The 19,115-nt window shown below is 36.8% G+C and overlaps 1 protein-coding gene across 2 annotated transcripts in view; it reads right to left on the reverse strand.

Annotated features, from left to right (window-relative positions):
- The window catches only part of LOC119480451 (nuclear receptor-binding protein 2-like), a 36,162-nt gene extending 20,885 nt beyond the window's left edge, over window positions 1-15,277 (reverse strand). For both annotated transcript variants that reach the window (XM_037756692.1, XM_037756691.1), the window contains exon 1: window positions 14,900-15,277. In XM_037756692.1, coding sequence (XP_037612620.1) covers window positions 14,900-15,019 — 120 coding nt within the window. In that variant the 5' untranslated portion in view covers window positions 15,020-15,277. The remainder of the gene's footprint in view (window positions 1-14,899) is intronic.
- Window positions 15,278-19,115: the final 3,838 nt, after the last annotated feature.

Genomic DNA, 19,115 nt, shown 5'->3' on the forward strand with positions numbered 1-19,115 from the left:
CACGCACGCACGCACGCACGCACGCACGCACGCACGCACGCACGCACGCACGCACGCACGCACACACACACACACACACACACACACACACACACACACACACACACACTGATATTTGGCTTCAAAGGTCAAGATAGGAGCCGACTGTGTTGAAGTGCAGAGGATTGAATCAACACTGTGAAACCTGCACACACAGAGTTTTTGTCATATCAGCTGGTAGTGAGGAAAGCTCCCTTTGAAGCTGTAAAAGTGTGTGTATAGGAAACATTCATGTGGTATCCCTCCGTTATTGATAGTTAAAACACACAAGTCTTTGCGTAGACAGATAGCCGTGTTTGTTGAGGCTTTACGCAACCTATTCTACACCGGCCTGCAGCGGTTGGAGCGCTCTGAAGGATTGTTGTAATGTTTTTTTTTTATTGTTTGATATTCACACACACGTGTTCTTCGATCAAAAGTCACACATAACACCGGGGCAGACGTGAGGAGGTGGAGGACCTTGGCCTTTGCTGCAAAGCAGGGCGAGGGTAAAACAATAACAACAATCTGACCATAACTGTTCCTTTAATGTCTTTACAGTCTCTCTGCTCTGTGCAACAACCCTTTAACAGTAAATCAGCCTCAGATGTCAGACAGCCAGCACTTAGTGTGGACAGTGGGAGGCTTCACTGAGCTTTATTAAAGGCTTCACATCATAATACAAGACAGGAACTAGACTGAGCCCAAAACTATTATTATAACCTAGTGTATGTGTGCATCAGCATCACAAGACAAAGATCTGCATGTGACCAGGAAAATTCCCTCGGTTGTGTTTCCACTGTTATACGTCAGAGGTTTGTATATATTTTGATATACGTTATTAAAGGGTGCAGACTGCTGCTTCACTTCCTTCTGAGATTTTCTGCAATAGCCAGATTTCTCTCAAAGAATGAGGTTCATGGTGTAAATGTAGTGCATGGGTTGCAATCACAAACTGTATATATTAGAGCTGTCAAAGTTAACGCTATAATAACGCAAATAAGGAACCCATTGGTACCATCCATGTCATACTAGCTTGTCGCGAAGGAGGCTAAATAACGATCCAAACTTGCGCTAAATTTTGGCGAGGAAAAACTGGCATGGACATTTTCAAAGGGGTCTCTTGACCTCTGACCTCAAGATATGTGAATGAAAATGGGTTCTCTGGGTACCCACGAGTCTCCCCTTTACAGACATGCCCACTTTATGATAATCACATGCAGTTTGGGGCAAGTCATAGTCAAATCAGCACACTGACACACTGACAGCTGTTGTTGCCTGACGGGCTGCAGTTTGCCATGTTATGATTTGAGCATATTTTTAATGCTAAATGCAGTACCTGTGAGGGTTTCTGGACAATATTTGTCATTGTTTTGTGTTGTTAATTGACTTCCAATAATAAATATATACATACATTTGCATAAAACAGAATATTTTCCCACTCCCATGTTGATAAGAGTATTAAATACTTGATAAATCTCCCTTTAAAAGGTACATTTTGAACAGATAAAAAATGCGTGATTAATCGCGATTAACTATGGACAATCATGCGATTAATCACGATAAAATATTTGAATCAATTGACAACCCTAGTTATAACACATGCAGCCACAGAGGACCTATTATGCATTTGTGCTTTTTCCCTTTCCTTTAGTGTGTTATAAAGCTTTTTGTGCATGTAAAAGGTCTGCAAAGTTACTCTCCCCCACAGAAACACTGCTCCTGAACTGGTTTATGTTTTTTCTACAATTGATTTCGTTCTCTTTGACTGTTGATTCTTTCTGCACAATAGTCCGTCCAAACAGATGCTTTTTAAGTCTGAAAACCTGACATTTATCAACAATGTTTTCTGTCTTACATCTATGGATTTCATATGCATAACTTTATGTGATTAAGCTCCATTGGTGCTCTTCTGGAAATATTTTGTTGGGATGTCGGACTGTTTAAGAAAAGAAAAACCTAGAAATATTAAGTACAGAATCTGAGTTCCACACAGTGTGTTTCATTTAACTGCAAATAGAGGCATTAACAGTAGACGCTGGTAAATGAAGAGAGATGAATAATGATGGCACAATAAAGTTTGAATTATGCAAATCCAAATGGTGCTGTTAATACTTCTGTTTCTGTGTGATAATTTGCCAAAATCCTCATGAATTCAGGGATGCAAGAAATATAAAAACTGAGGTCTGTTCTGCAAATATGCCGACATTTAAACATTTAAACAGTCATTTCACAGTCGTTTGTGAAAAGATGACTCTGGGAAACAGCCGTCTTTGGAAGATCTTGCCGACTGTGTGTAAAGCGTGCTTGAGTAAGCGCGAGGCATTGCTCAGAGGCATACGTGTCATGTGACGTGAACCACTATGACAGCTCGGTGAAGTCCTGCAGACATGTCAGCCATTCCTAGAGGATTCCTTTTCATGCCAGCTTTCCCGTCCGACTGGCAGAAAATCTGGGTAGCTCCATTTCACACAGCTGGAGTGGAAAACGCTGACAGATCCCTCTCTGTTAGTATCTCCCATCAGATCTGATGACCCCCCCCAGAGGCCTCGCTGGCCCGACCTGCTCACATTTCACACCCAGGTGACGGGATCCCTCAAGATCACATGATCCAATGTCTTCTTCAGCTACAGATTGAAACAGGGAAGTGCTCCGAGGCCAAAAAGTTCAGGTTTAAATGTATGACTGCTTGATGTGAGGCCTGTTCATGTCATGATGGAGCCTAATAGGTTGAACAGCACCTGTTCAGCTCACACCACAGCTCAAGGCTATTGAGATCACAATGTGTTGTAGTGGACCTGATACACAGAGGACTTATTCTTAGCAGGCGGAAGGTTTTTGTGATGTTTCTGTCCATGCAGGATGACAGAAACAGCAGCTTTTAAAGGGGAAATATCATGAAAAACTCACTTTTTCAGTGCTTGTGTACATACATTTGGGTATCTGGAGTGCCTACCAACCCACAAACTATGAAATAAGACAACCCAGTCACTTTTTTGTGGGCTGTCTAGATCAGAAAACATGTGCTACAACAAGCCCTTCAGATTTGGCTCCGCTTCCTATGTCACATGCCACATGTATCCTCATATAACGGTTCGTATGATATCTTACAAGAAGTTATTCTTCCTTTTTAGTGCATTTTCTTATGATTGTCCAGCAACATGTGACGCACCTGTCAATTTCCGCTCCAGTCTTTTCAAAATAAGCTTGCATCTTCTCAGGAAACAACTTGGTTAGGTTTAGGCAACAAAACTACTTGCTGAGGTTTAGGAAAAGATCATGGTTTGGGCTAAATTAACTCCGGAAGTGGCGTAACTTAAGTACGTAAGTTACGTGACAAATATATATATATATTATATCAACATTGACTTCTGGTTTCACGCGGGATACAAACACCGGTCTCCTGGTGTGAGAGTTTTTTGACCCGCCAATCCATCCCAACCTCCTCCCTACATGACGTTTGTCGCTCTTTATACTTCCTGCTTCACAATTACGTGGGTTAAATACAAATTGATTTTGCAGGCTCATTAGAATATACCGCCCCCCATCTGAGTATCTATGGTGCAAAGGTGCACCATATTTTTCACATCAACTAATCAGAGCTGACTGGGCTTTTTTCTGGAGGAAGTCTTAAAGAGATAGGCGCTAAAACGAAGCGATTCAGACAGAGGGTGAATACAGGTACATTCAGACAGACAGTATGAGAAAAATAATGTATTTTTTTACGTTAAAGCATGTAAACATGTTCTAGTAGAAACCCAACATACAAGTATGAAGCTGAAAATGAGCATGATATGTCCCCTTTAAAACTATTGTGTTTGTAACCTGTATTTCCAAACATCACTAGTTCTTTAGTGTCAGTGTTGACTGTCCCAACATGACATTTTCAGGACAGCTTCAATGGAGTTATAGCAGGGGAAAAAACTGATCAGAAAAAGGACTTGGGTAAATGTCAACATTTGATGTCAGTCTGTGAACATAAAAAAGCAAGAGCGCCTTTCAAGACTCACAAATATTAAACATCATACGAGAAAAAAATACATCGCAGAGGAGGCAGATAGACCACTTTCTCCACTGACAGGAGCTGCAATAAATCAATCACCAACCTCCCAGTTGTAATAGTAAGGAACTCAGTAGATGTCAAGGTGTAATATTTCTGATAAATCATTCCCTCAATTTCCTTAAAAGGTGCAGAGTGGAGTTTTCTTGTTAACAAACAAAAGTTATGTTTAAAGTCACTGTTTATCACTAAAAAGCATCGTGATTATCCTTGAGATCTAACGCATTTCTACCTCATAAAACATCCGCAAAGCCACTTTTTAAATAGCTTATATTAAAATTAGCATTGTTTACATCAACGCTCTGTAGTTTGCCGTCTTCAGTTTGTTGACGCTTATTCTTTGTGCCGAGTGGGAGAGAAATTCCTCATCTTTCCTACTTATAACTACAACTGGGAGGTTGGTGTAAATGGTTTATCCTACTTGGCTGTTTGTATTCATGGTCTGCACAATATGAGGGATGTTGCGTAAGGGAACGAGGGAACAAATTAAGTATTTCAAGGACACAAATGATTAAATTAAAGGGAACCAATAAGTTTATGAAGCACACGAGTTTCTAGGCTTTGAACAAATAATTGGCAGGAACGATTGATTTACTCATAGACAGAGGACTCTTCAAAAACAGGAACTACACAGGTCAATTTAATAATCTTGCTAATACAAGATTCTGTCTGGAAACGTTTAACAGTGCTGCATGAAGACTTCCCTCCTCTCCTCTGTTCACCTGCAATAAAGTTGAGATGCCAGCTGCAGCTATCACAGTAACTCTCTAATGAACTCCTGGAATGCGCTCAATATTACAAGCTGATGATAACAGAGTATGTCCGAGGGCGGAGACTCATTGGTTAGCATCCCTGTCTAGACGCTGACCGATGAAAAGATCACCTTAAACCCTCAAGCAGGTGCTGCTGTTTTGTATAAACAGGCCTCCTCCATACATGTAAACATCAGAAAGTATTCCGCTTTTCCGCCCGAGCATAAAAGCAGTCTCAAAATCACAGAAGACAACAATTAGCTCATGTGAACAACAGCTCGACACCATTAATTTGCAATTTCATTTTTAAACACCCCCGCCGACTGAGAGCTGTGTAGTAAAATTGAACAATGACAGCTGGAAATAGCACGCTATCTCTAGTGTAATCTGGCAGGCTGGGTGTAAGAGACGCCCAGGCTGTAAAATACAGTTTGTCATCACACACACACGAGAGGGAAAATAACACAGCGTCATTTAATCATTCATGCGTTGAGAGAAGGCGGAGCTGCAGGTCTCTACTATCCTGCCAGCAGGATCAACTGGAATAACCTTTAATTAACAGTCACACAGATGATATCATACCTCCCTCCCAGAGACACACCTGTACTGCTACAAACATGCAGATGTGTCCAGCTCTGAGGCTGATGGGATGGCATTAGTTTTGCAGGTATTTGATCACAAACCCCAAAAATTTGGACCTGACGATGGCGCTAGTAGAGTCAGGGGTCCACCAAAGTTATTACATTCATCCTGTGTGGAACATTTCATGGCAATCCATCCAACAGTTGTTGAGATATTTGACTCAAAACCACAAATCTCAACCTCATGGTGGCGCAAGTGAAAAACTCAAGGATCACCTAAGTCATTAGGATTCATCTTCTGGGAACCACGGATGTCTGTACAAAATTTCATCTCAATCCATCCAATAGATGCTGAGATATTTGACTCAAAACCACAAATCTCAACCTCATGGTGGCACTTGATAAAAAAGTAAAGGGATCCACAAAGTCTGTAGGATTCATCCTCTGGCGACCACAAATGTCTGTACAAACTTTCATGTCAATCCATCCAATAGTTGCTGAGATATTTCACTCAAATCCACAACTTCATGGTGGTGCAAGTGGAAAACTCAGAGGATCACCAAAGTCATTAGGATTCATCATCTGGGAACCATGAATGTCCGTACAAAATATTGTGCCAATCCATCAAGTAGATATTGAGATATTTGACAGGACAAGTGAAGACTTTGACCTGTTGGTGGTGCTACAGAAAAAGTCAGGGGATCACCAAAGTCAGTCAAGATTCATCCTCTGGGCACCATGAATATCTGTACCAAAGTCTAATCCATTTAATAGTTATTGAGATATTTTACTAAAAGCCAAGAAATCTTAACCTCATGGTGGCACTCGATGAAAAGCGAAGGGATCCCCAATGTCCGTAGGATTCATCCTCTGACGACCATGAACAACTGTACAAAGTTTCATGTCAATCCATCTAGTAGTTGCTGAGATATTTAAGTCTGGACAAAGTGGTGGACTGACCAACAGACAGAGCAACATTACTATCCCTAAAGCCATGCCGCTGGCGTGGCTAAAAACAACCAGAAATCAATGGACATCTGCACAAATCATTATTTTGTATTCTAGGAATGAATGGGTGTGAATGTGTTTCCTAGTAAAGCTCCGGGCACCCGGCGGGGAGGACCGCGGTTGGCACAGCGACCATGTTAACAGGTGGATCAAAGCTGACTTTCCCTGCTCTGTTTACCCTCCAGGGAAATCGGAGTGGATGTCATTCCTCGTAGGGCAGCTGTCAAAGCAGCAAACATGCCTGCACTGCTGGATTATTATGGAGCGTAAGTCATTAGGAGGATCCCCCTCGGAACAGGCGGCGCTTACTGCAAGCCACAACTTGACACGGGCTTACGAGGGGCAATGCCCTACGCCGAGGGTTCGTTTGCTCAGTTTAACAGCTCGTCTTTACGACCTCAGACGTGGAAAACATCCAAAAACTACGACAGGTTTTCAGCACATCATACATCCTGGTTAATGTGTGGTGATGATTTTTGGTTGTCTTTCATTTGACTAATAAAATTATCCCAATGTGTGGAGTGTGGCCGACCTCTGATTGAGTGTTTTTCTCTGTTTTATGTCATTGGAAATTGAATATATTTTGGATTTGAAGTGTTAATCAGACAAAACTTCAATATGAAGACATCATTTAGGTCTTTGGTAACATCAAATTTGTCTGACCTCCCTACGCAGCATTTGTCGCTCTTTATATTTCCTGGTTCATGATGATGTGGATTACATACAATCTTATTTTAGTGGGATATTTTACCAATTACAGTGCATTACTTTTCATACGTATAGCTACGAACTGTGTAGGAGACCAGCCTGCCAACTGTCATGTCAAATTACGGAGCTGGATGCAGCAAGAACAACCGGTTTTACAGCTGCGCCCCAGAGACACAAAGAACATCGGCAACAACTGCAGGCGTTTTTCAAACTACAGTATATCTTTAACTCAGGTAGATAGAGATAAGGTTGAGAATTGGCAATTTTTCCCTTTAATGATGATACACTGCTGTGGTTGTTTCTAATTGTATTTCTTACTTTTATCCTATAGGGTCACATGTCATACTATGGATAAGACACAGCGCTTCACAGAGAACAAGGCTGCCTACAGTATGTTTAAACTGCAAAACACGCTTGTGTATCAGTAACTTGTTGGAGTAAAACATCATGGGATCCAATGAGCACCGCAGGCAGCGCTAAATAAAATCAATACAACCACACAGCTGATGAAAGCTGCATATTGTGGGCTTATTTTCATATATCGTTTTGAAAATTATAGAATTTTATTCCAGCAAAACATTAAAAAAAATGACTTTTAACTGTGTGATTTAGAATATTTTAGTAAATATCATGGATTTATTATTTGTCTCTGTTCTATTCAAGTGTGTACGCCAAAACAAAGCAGCTAAATTGAATTCAGACATCATTATTTCATTATTTAAACCTTTTTTTACATGTCAAAATGTCTGTTTTTCAGATTGCAATATTAGTTTTTTTTCATATTGCTCACACCTGGCTGTACGTGTCTATGTGCCTCGATGTTCTCAATCCTGACACATGCCTGCGAGCATTAACATATGCATGAGATTTCGGTTAACACACGAGTGCAGAAAGCGGCGTCTGCCCACCACATTCAACCTCACATATTCATCTGAGCTCGTGAATTAACACCATGACAAATGAATGCAGTCTTGCCCGACCCAGGCTGCTATATTGTCATCACTCTGTTAAAGCAGCGGATGGAGCTAGGTCCTGGAAATAGAAGATGGAGCAATTACTGGAGTGAGTGCTGCATGTGCTGCTGCTGCACCACAGAGAGGGGATGGGTGAGGATTCACTTCAGGAGGTCTGTGAGGCTGCGACATTGAGGATCACAGGGGGGTTGGTGATAATCTTCCGTCAAGGCTGCACTATAATAAAAAGAGCTCAGTGTGACAGGTCAGGGTGGACTGAGTCTCTGCTGGATGGGACTCCCACTGTGCTGTCATGACACAGACAATCACTCTTTAGAGCAGGCAGGGGACAGGAGCTATAAGGTTACCATGGACGCAGTTAGTCAGCTGTGGGCTACAATTGAGCCCTGTTTTTTTTGCCATATATTTGTTTACATTTGGATAAATTGGCACCATTAAAAGTATGCCGAATTAACTATTAGCTTCTCCTGTTTGCTACTGAAAAACTACTGCGTCGTGGTTGTATGCCTCCGCCAACCGGTCAAGTTGCAGTTTACATCCATGACTGTCCAAAATGTCATCACTTCATAATTTTATCCTATTAGACGTGTGTGAAATTATCATAACTAGCATATGCATTCTTGAGTTATGGCCAAAAACTAGGGCTTCCCCCTTCTTAAGGCCCAGACAAACCGACATCAAAGAACCAGCGGCAATCTCTGTTTTTTGGCCAAAAAAGTTGCCCTTGAACACACCGCAAAGACTACAGCCGACGGCCAACTACCACGTATGTCTTGAACCTGCGTGAGAGGAAATAACTCTCCTCACCAGTAGGTCACAGGGACCTTGACCGAAATCTAATCAGTTCATCCCTGAGTCCAAGTGGAGGTTTGTGCAAAAAAACGTTATGTCCATGAGAATGGGACGGACAGATTTAAGGAAAGACAACCCAGAAACATAATCTTTTAGCCCTTTTATGCCTCCGCGCTGTCAATAGCCATGATTGGAGGCTTAAGAGAACTTAATCTGCAGCGTTAACTGCTGACAGCGTTAATACGTGGGTCAAATCAGCGGGCCAAATTAAAAGAACTAATTTCCCGTTGTTTTAAGAACACCAGCATGCACCTTTCCCTTTCAACTCATACAGTATCTTTGCCTCAGGTCTCGCCTCATAGTATGAAAACCTTGGCTTTAGAGCATCCGGTGTCTAATCTCTGTACATATTGTGCAACATTTCTTCACGGAAAAATGAGGAGGATTTTGTTTTCCTCAAAGCTGTGAGATAAACTTGTTAGATTCATGTCTCAATAGCAATATTTAGTGAATCACTGCTTTGTCTTTGTGTAATGTTGTGCCTGAATGTCCACATTCTGGGAAGAAACGGATGACTCAATCAGAGGATACGTGACACCCGTCAGCAAGTCATGTTCACAAAGAGAGCAGCTGTATGTCAACACTGTGTGCAATAATTATACACCCATTTTAATTTATCTGGTCCTGGAATAGAAAATGTTAAACAACTTCTTGTGTTATCTCGTGTTGTAACTTGAGGGAAATATTTCCTGTTTATTTTCTCACAAACATCTGAGCCAGGAAAGATTTCCAGCAATAAACCACAATGCAAAACACCGCCTTTACAGTTATTATGCTTCAGCTCACACAGCTTTGCTTTCCAATCACACACCAGCAGCGCTCGGAAACATCAATACTCTGTGTGTTGAGTCAAGAGGTATAAACTGACTTTGAAGGCAACGCATTCATCCACTTTGACGAGGTTTAAATCATTCCCGCCTGAGAAAACAGCCACGAAATGCAATAATACCATGTGCTGACCGTGTGACTGCGGCCTGTGTTTGCCGAATAACAGATAAGGCAGCGTGTCTTCTCAACTTTCACCCACTGACTTATTTGCTATTGGGTATATTCGTGAGCGTTTCAAGCCTGCCGCTCAGACACACCCCGGCCTGCTGCAGAGAGAGGAGAAAGCCTTCCAGCGCGGACGCATCAAAACAACACAAGTGATTGGTTATTTCATATATCTGCACCGTACTCGTCTATCAACAGCAGAGCGACTTAACAGGTTACGACAGATGTGTTTTTAACCTGTTGGAGCTGCTTTATGAATATGTTGGCAACATTTATTGGCTCAGCTTGTCCCAACAGAGATAACATCGGTTTATTTTGTTATTCTCGAAGTTTTGCTTCTTGTTTTGCATCATAAAAAAAAGCAAGGCTAAATCTGACTGTATCAATGCAAGTAACGATAATTAGGGCCGCACAATTCAGCCACATTTTTTATCAAAATCGCAATATGGTTGCTACTGTGTGTCAAAATACCATTTTAGATTAAATGTTGTGGTGCTGCAGAGATGTCCAGGCCTACACATCATATTCTACAGACTTAATAAAACATCTTTGTTTGTTACAGATCCCCGCAAAACACACCATAATCATTTAATTTCTTAACAAAAATGAGAATAATGATGTCAAAATGATCATCCCTTCTAATATCGCAAATCATATCGCAATCAGTCACAAATAATCGCAATTATATATTTATTTTTAAAATCATTTAGCCTTAATGATAGTATAGAGACAATTATGATCATAAGCTCATCCCGGTTAATCAATTAATCAATTCTGCACATTTCTGCACAGTTCTTCCTTTCTATTCAGATATATTGTACATATTTTTACAGTATTTTTCATATTTTTTTTTCTGTTATGTATTTATGTTTTTTGGTTGTTGCAATACTTGCTTTTTTATTTTAATTTCTCTTACTATGTTTATGTTATGAATAGGGCTGTCAAAGTTAATGGGATAATAACGCGTTGACGCACCTTGCGATCTTTAGGTTGTAGCGGGCTCAGTTTTAAAGCTAGAGTGAAGATACTGGTATCATATGAAACTAGAAAACCTAAGGAATCAATTGATACCAACCATGTCATACTAGCTTGTCACAAAGCAGGCTAAATAATGCTTCAAACGTACACTAAATTTTGGCGAGGAAAAACTGTCATGGCCATTTTCAAAGAGGTCCCTTGACCTCTGACCTCAAGATATGTGAATGAAAATGGGTTTTATGGGTACCCACGAGTCTCCCCTTTACAGACATGCCCACTTTATGATAATCACATGCAGTTTGGGGCAAGTCATAGTCAAGTCATCACACTGACACACTGACAGCTGCTGTTGCCTGTTGGGCTTCAGTTTGTCATGTTATGATTTGAACATATCTTTTATGCTAAATGCAGTACCTGTGAGGGTTTCTGGACAATATTTGTCATTGTCTTGTGTTGTTAATTGATTTCCAATAATAAATATATACATACGTTTTCATAAAGCAGCATATTTGTCCACTCCCATGTCGATAAGAGTATTTTTTCCTTGTATGTGAAAACTACTTGTCAGTAAATCTGATTCTGTCAATCAACAGAAGATTAATGTACAAAAATGTTGATAACTGATTCATTGTTTAAAGTCTTTTATCACGCAAAAATGTTTACCAAAAATGCTGGTTTGCAGCTTCTCAAATGTGAGGATTTTCTGTTTTCTGTGATTGTAAACTGAATACCTTTTGACTTTTGGATTGTTGGTTGGAAAAAATTAGCAAATTGAAGACGTCACCTTTGGATTTACGGTCTTATGACGGATATTTTAGGCTATTTTCTGACATTTATAGGAAAAACAATTAGAAGCAGAGTCAGGGTTTCTGGCACAATTTCACCTACTTCCAAGGTGCACGGAGAAGGGAAAAAGATGTCAAAACTCCAGCTACACTTATAGTAGTATAAAAAACAACTTTATTGACTGGGTCATCATGAAACACATTACATTTAAATAGTGTAGACCATGAAGCAGAAAATAATTCAAAGAGGTAAAAATATATTATAATTATAGATGTCTGTCATATTTCTTTTTACCTCTTTGAATTATTTTCAGGTCTATTTACATGTTGTTTGTAATGTGTTTTATGAGGACCCTGATGAAGGCCACAAGCCAAACTGTGGTCTCAAAATAAAGTTGTTCTTTATACCAGGCAAAACAATTAGTCAAACTGGCTGATAGTATTAAAAAAAAGTCATTATTTGGAGCTCTATATCTCAAAATGATGCTTCCCACATTAAGGTTTCCAAGCAAATTGTGATTAAAAATATATTTAATTGGTTATTAAAGTTCCTGTATAATGACGTCTGTCTGTAATGTGAACCAGCGGGACACGGTTCATCACGTTGAACATAAATCTGCTTATTTTATGCTACTTTCATGCTCATATCAGAAACATATTGATATTCTGATATGGATTGTTACTATAGCAACCAGCCCTAAATGACTGGTGCTCTCAGAGTGGGGTGGTGGATGGACATGTGACAGCAGAGGCAGCCCATATGGGTAATCAATAGGTGGAAAACCATCAGGGTGGGAGTAGGTTGTGAGTGCTCAATGGCACAGAAAGAGCATTGAGGTCAGGTGGTCGGCGGCGTTCAGAGGACGCCGTGTGCGTTCGAGAGATAACCTTCAATTTAAATATTCAGCCTTATCTGGAGCTGTTAGTGGAGCCGACACCCGCCGCCTAACAAAAAGACGTTTAGACGTTTCTTCTCTCTGATAATAACTTTTCTTATATTCCTCACATGGAGCATGTAGACAGGTTTCAGCAGCTGGGAATGTCACAGAAACGGTGCTGCAACTCTATGAGTCATCGATGATGATTGATTAAACAAACATGGGATTATTTATGGGTGAGGAAGCTTCAAGCGAGGCCACTGGGTTATTTTCTTTAATGTATTGTCTGGCCTGGAGCTGACCTTCACATGGAGAGGTGGCAGAGTCATAAATAAAGCTGTAGATCTGGGACAGACAAAGATGTGCACATCACAATTTCCTTAAACTTCCTTAATCCTTTATTATATATTTTTTATTTCTATTATCATTTTTTCCCCTATCTCTGGTATCATCAATATCATATTTAATTTATTAAACATTTTTATTTTATATATTTCTTATGTATTTATTTATTTTTGTAATTATTATTTTTATCATAATTATTTTTTCCTTTCCCTGGTATCATCATCATTTTGTGCATTAAATGTCATAAAATTCACATCACAATTTTTCAAAACGTCCTTAATTCTATATTATTATTTTTAATTCATCATATTTTTCTATTTTTATTTTTCTATTTCTTATGTATTTATTTTTAATTATTATTTTTATTATAATGTTTTCCTATCTCTGGTATCATCATCATTTTGTGTATAAAATGCCATAAAATTCCCATCTTCGAAATTCCCTGTTTTAGCGAACCAACACAATCCAAGACCTTGATATCAACTTTATGATATAAAATTTTAAAAAAATACCTACATATAAGAAGCTGGTACCAGCAAATGTTTAACAGTTGACAGTAGTCGGTTCCCTAAATAAAATAGACTTGACTTAAAATGTCTATATTTGGTTGAAATTGCTCTCTATTGGATTATGCACAACCTGCATGCTGTTATGATACAACATGCCATAAAGTGAACAGACTTGTTTACACACCCACAGTATATTATGTGTGATTTGCAAACCTGAATTAAGAGTTAAACAATCATTCAATGGACAGAAATCCTCCATACAAACAATTAAGTGGTGAAATGAGCAAACTATTCCTGTCACACTAAAATATAGACTTCATGTAAGTAGATCAAGGGATATGTTATAAATAATGATATGTTGATATATTTACTGTATTGTTTTGATATATTTACTGTATTGTTATTGTTGTTATTATATATATATATATCTTGTCAATCATATTATTTCTTTATATTAATCTTGTCTCTAGGTGGAGGCTTCAGATAAGCCCAGTGGGGTTTTTTTGCCTCTTCCTACACTGTATATTATTCATTTATTTTTATATTTTTTGTTATGTTGTATGGTCTTAAATTGTGCAAAATAAAAAAAAATAAAAAAAATTGTAACACCTATCAAAATAGGTGATAAAATATTAAGACTAATCTATTTTTGCACTGACATTACAGCTGACTGTGGTGTAACTATATATATATATATATATATATATATATATATATATATATATCTTGTCTTAATTGTTTCTTATTACTATTATGTAGTCATATTATTAATCTTGTCTCTAGGTGGAGGCTTCAGATAAGCCTGGTGGGTTTTTTGCCTCTTCCTGCACTGTATATTTTATCACTGTAGTTTTTTATGATTATTTATTCATTTTATATATTTTTATTTCTTTATTATTATTAATTGATTATAATTATACATTTTTATTTTTATATTTTTTTTGTTATGTTGTATAGTCTTAAATTGTGCAAAACAAATAAATCATGATGATGATTATTATTATTAATAATTAATTCTACCTCATTTTTATTTTGTATGTTTCTTATTTATTTATTCTTTAATTGTTTTTTATGATTATTTATTCATTTATTTATTTTATATATTTATATTTCTTTATTATTAATTATTATTATTAATTGATTATAATTATACATTTTTATTTTTATTATTATTAAATATATAATATAATATATATATAATATATATAAATATATTAAATATTATTATTATTATTATTATCATTATATATTTTTTGTTATGTTATATAGTGTTAAATTGTGCAAAACAAATAAACAAACAAAAACAAAATATGTCAGTGTGTTAGATTTATGGTGCAAAAAACACCTCGACTGCAGAATTGCATAAGATTGCATGTGATTCATCTCGTCATTAATGAGTAGATTAGTTGCATTTTAATTAAAGGAAAACACACATTGACACACAAAAACCCCACTAACCTGCTCTTTGCGTTTCTGCCAGCGTCCACACGGGCTCTCCTCCAGGATCTCACTCTCATCCTCACTCTCCTCCTCTTTACCCTCAGATCCTGATTTCCTCTCCGGGACGGACATCGTCATTTTAACGACGAATATGTCCTGATATCCAAACCAAACCCACTAAAAGTCCTTCTTCTTCTCCAGCAGCAGCGGCTCCCCTCTCTCTCTCCCTTGTTGTGTGCGCAATGGAGAAGAAGAAAAACCCTCCAGACGACACCAGACGCTCAAAACATCCTGCAGAGAATAAACTAGACGCTCCTCAGTGTCTCCTCACCGTGCAACACTGCAAGGTCTCTGTGCTGAGCAGGGTGGAGAAATAGACCCCCAGACTTCATGCGTTCATGTGTTTTGTTCGGATCTGAAGCAGCGAGCTCCAGCAGACAGACAGACACAGACAGACAGAGAGGAGGCAGAGACGCGGTGCGGTGCGCAGAGGGATGGAGCGCAATTACCGTAAACACACCAGCAGGTGCGCACGGTGTTTTTAGCTTTGAAAACTGAGCCTGTCTGGAAGCAAAAACCTTATATAAGGACGACCACCACCACCTCAAGCTGAAGCAAGTCAAAGATATATGCAATTTAATTAAATTAAATTAAAGTTTTGAATTTTATTTAATTGTGTTTATTTATTTATTTGTATATATTTATATTTCTTTATTGTGATTATTATTATTAATAATAATAATAAATAATAATAATAATATATTAATTATACTTCATTTTTATTTTTTATGTTTCTTATTTATTTATTTATCTTTAATTGTTTTTTATCACAGTTTTCCCCCTTATTTCTTTATTATTAATTACTATTTAATTATATTCATCAATTTGTATTTTTTATATTATTATTGTTTATTTTTTTAATTATTATTTTTACTATCATAATTTGTTTTCTCCTCCCTTGTTTTTGAGTGTCAGGAAGATGACGCAAAAACCTTATAAGGATGACCACCAAAGATATATGCAATTTAATTAAATTAAATTAAATTTTTGAATTTTATTTAATTGTGACAATTTATTTATTTGTATATATTTATATTTCTTTATTATTATTATAAATAAATAAATTATACTTAATTATAATTTTGTATGTTTCTTATTTCTTTATTTCTTTATTCTTTCATTTCCCCCCTTTATTCATTTATTTATTTTATATATTTATATTTCTTTATTATAAATTATTATTATTATTATTTAATTATATTTATCAAATTTGATTTTTTTATATTATTTTTTTATTATTATTTTTATTTTCATCATTTTTTTCTGTTTTTGAGTGTCTGGAAGATGATGCAAAAACCCTACATGGACAAGACCACCATCTCAATCTGAAGCAAATCAAACTTTTTGAATGGGGGGCCAGGGCAAAGAAAAATACATGCAATTTAATTAATTTTTTTGTATTTTATTTAATTGTTTTCGTATTATTTATTTATTTTTACATTCTGCTGGTGTGTGAATTTATTTTATTAATTATTTAATTTTTATATATATTTCCCCCTCCCTTGTTTCTGAATACTTTGTTTAGGTTGTTGTGGTAATTATTTTTAAGGAAACAATAAAAACCATGATTCAAGAAGAATGATATATGCAATTTATAGTTTGTTAGATTTTATTTCACATTATATGTTTTTGTCTTGGCATGTCCAGGTCCCATGTTGGTTTGATTAATGTTCTTTGTTTTGGTTTTCTTCTTTTCTGTTTTGTGAATATTTGGACAGGTTTGGTTATTTATTACAACATAAACTCAAACCAACAAAATCTGGTTTCAGACCCAGAGCACTGCAACAGTCAGTCACTATGCCCTCAAACCAGAAGAGGGCAGAAGGGCCTGGTGGTTTTATATGTTAATAAAAAGAGAAAGGGCCTTTTGTACCTTAATAAGGAGAGTCTGTGGTCTAAGAGGCTTTTACGCTGAGCAAACCTACACTAAAAACCCGGATAATAAATTCATAGCCTTACATGCATTTAAACAATGTAGTCTACATATAAATAATAAATAAATTCATAGAAAAATACATCCTTTTATAATAAGATTGCCCAGGCCCTCACAGATCCACTGCATCATCACCATTTGATTTAAGAAAAAGTTAATTTTATTTCCCTAAATAAAGCCACAAACTAATTTTAATTTAATTTTAACAGGGAAAACTTGGAGTCACGGTCGTATTAATTATTTCTGTGTGAACTGTACTCAACAGGGACTTGGAGACGATATACAAAATGCACAAAAGGCAGGAGGTGGATGGGTATGGGGGGGATCAATAGGGACCCAACGGTAAATATTTAGCCATGAGGAAAATTTAAAAATGACTGCAAATAATTGCAACTATTTTAGAAGAGAAAGATTGAAACATAAATATGAAGTGTTTATAGGGACATTTCTGAGAAGTTAAAGATTTGGCATTATTGGAGTCTCCCATCGTCTCTGTCCTGTTTTATGTCCTTTACCCATCAGGGCTACTTTATGATTAATTAGATGTTGAGGAAAAAAGAAACATGGAGTATTTATAGAAAAAGTTGATACTAAAGCAAAGGTACCAGAGTCCTGGAGATGTTTTTATTGTAATATAACCATAGACATGTATATATGCATGCAAGGTAGGCATATGTGGATACAGAGACTACGGTAGGATTAGTGTGACATCTTGTGGTGCTTTGTTGCACTTGCAATAATTTCTTTCATTCCCATAACTCAAGTTCCTCCTTGGCACCATACCTGTTAAAGCAAGTCATTTAAAGATCAGTTTATTCTCAGGTTCCTTAATCTCTTACAGTGTCAGCAATTCTTTCTTTAGTTTGGTACCAAATACTTAATAAAACAGGTAGTTTAGAAGCTGATTAATTCAACACAATACCAATCAAATACAACAATAAATATACCTTTTAAACCTTATGACACTAATATGGTTGACATCAGTGTATGCACATAAAATATTGCCACTGTGGACGTCTGGCTCTTGAAGAGAAATATAAATATGCTGCAGATACAGTAAGTAAATTGCACACGTAATTATACAAATGATAAGCAAACAACTTATGTTAATATTCTTTATCTAGTTGCATGCAACAAAAACATTTTTGTGTGGTACACAAGTTCAGATATGTGTATTTCTTTGCATAAGAGATAAATTAATGTCTGTCAGTGAAGCACAGATGACTTTTTTTCTGTTTTAGATTTATTTTAGTTTATCAAAATGTTTCTAAAATCATATTGTTTATTAAGGAGCAAAGAGTAACAGCTGGCTACTCGTTTTGTTTCAGTGAACTCATTTTCTCCAATTTACTTCTTTATTCTTCGTCTACTTCCCCCTTTTTTTCTAGACAACTTTTGCACCTAGCTGGTCCCACATATAGTCACTTTTCAGTCCCCTAAATAAAAAAAAAACACAATGAATTTTAATTTTAACCATCAGAGTATGTATTACATATAAACAGGTACACGAAATGACATATAGTTGTTAAGATTTTAATCTGTAACATATTTATTTTTATGGTTTTCATCACTTGTTCTTATTAAATGTCCTTACCGTAACATTATAACGTTCATTTTATACATTTTCCTTTTTTTAATTTCTATAATATTTTTAAGACATTTAAATGCAGTTTCATCAAGCTTTGTGCATCATTGTAAATATTGATGTAAAAACATTCATAATTTTCTCTACACCCTGAAAATTTTAGAAGGTAACCATAGATGTCTGTCTTCATACACAAAAAATATAAAATATGTTGTGTTCTATGACAGATATTGCAATTGTAATGTCTCATGTCCTTACTGTAACATATATATATATATATATATATATATATATACATGTATATAATCTAATTTTTTTTTTTTTTTAATGGTCACAAGCAGCTCTCTTCCACCAGGAAACATCATTTGGTGTAGCTCTATTGTCGTCCGGTTGGAAACAGTAGGGCTTATACATGCTGTACAGTGCCAGAAACAGGTTGAGATAACAAAAAGGGAAAAAAGGTGTGGAAATTGGGAGAAAAAGAGGGTTGACAAGTATGGTTGAAGTTGGTTTATGTAGGCTAACACAACTTTCTGCTAGTCGACACTCACCTCGATACAACAGTGCTCTTTACCATATTTGCATCAGCCAACATGTAGAACTGTCCCATTAGCCATGAATACGAGAACAAAGAAAACAGAAGAAAAACTCATTTA

The sequence above is a fragment of the Sebastes umbrosus genome, chromosome 21, assembly GCF_015220745.1.
Source record: "Sebastes umbrosus isolate fSebUmb1 chromosome 21, fSebUmb1.pri, whole genome shotgun sequence".
Classification (NCBI taxonomy): Eukaryota; Metazoa; Chordata; class Actinopteri; order Perciformes; family Sebastidae; genus Sebastes; species Sebastes umbrosus.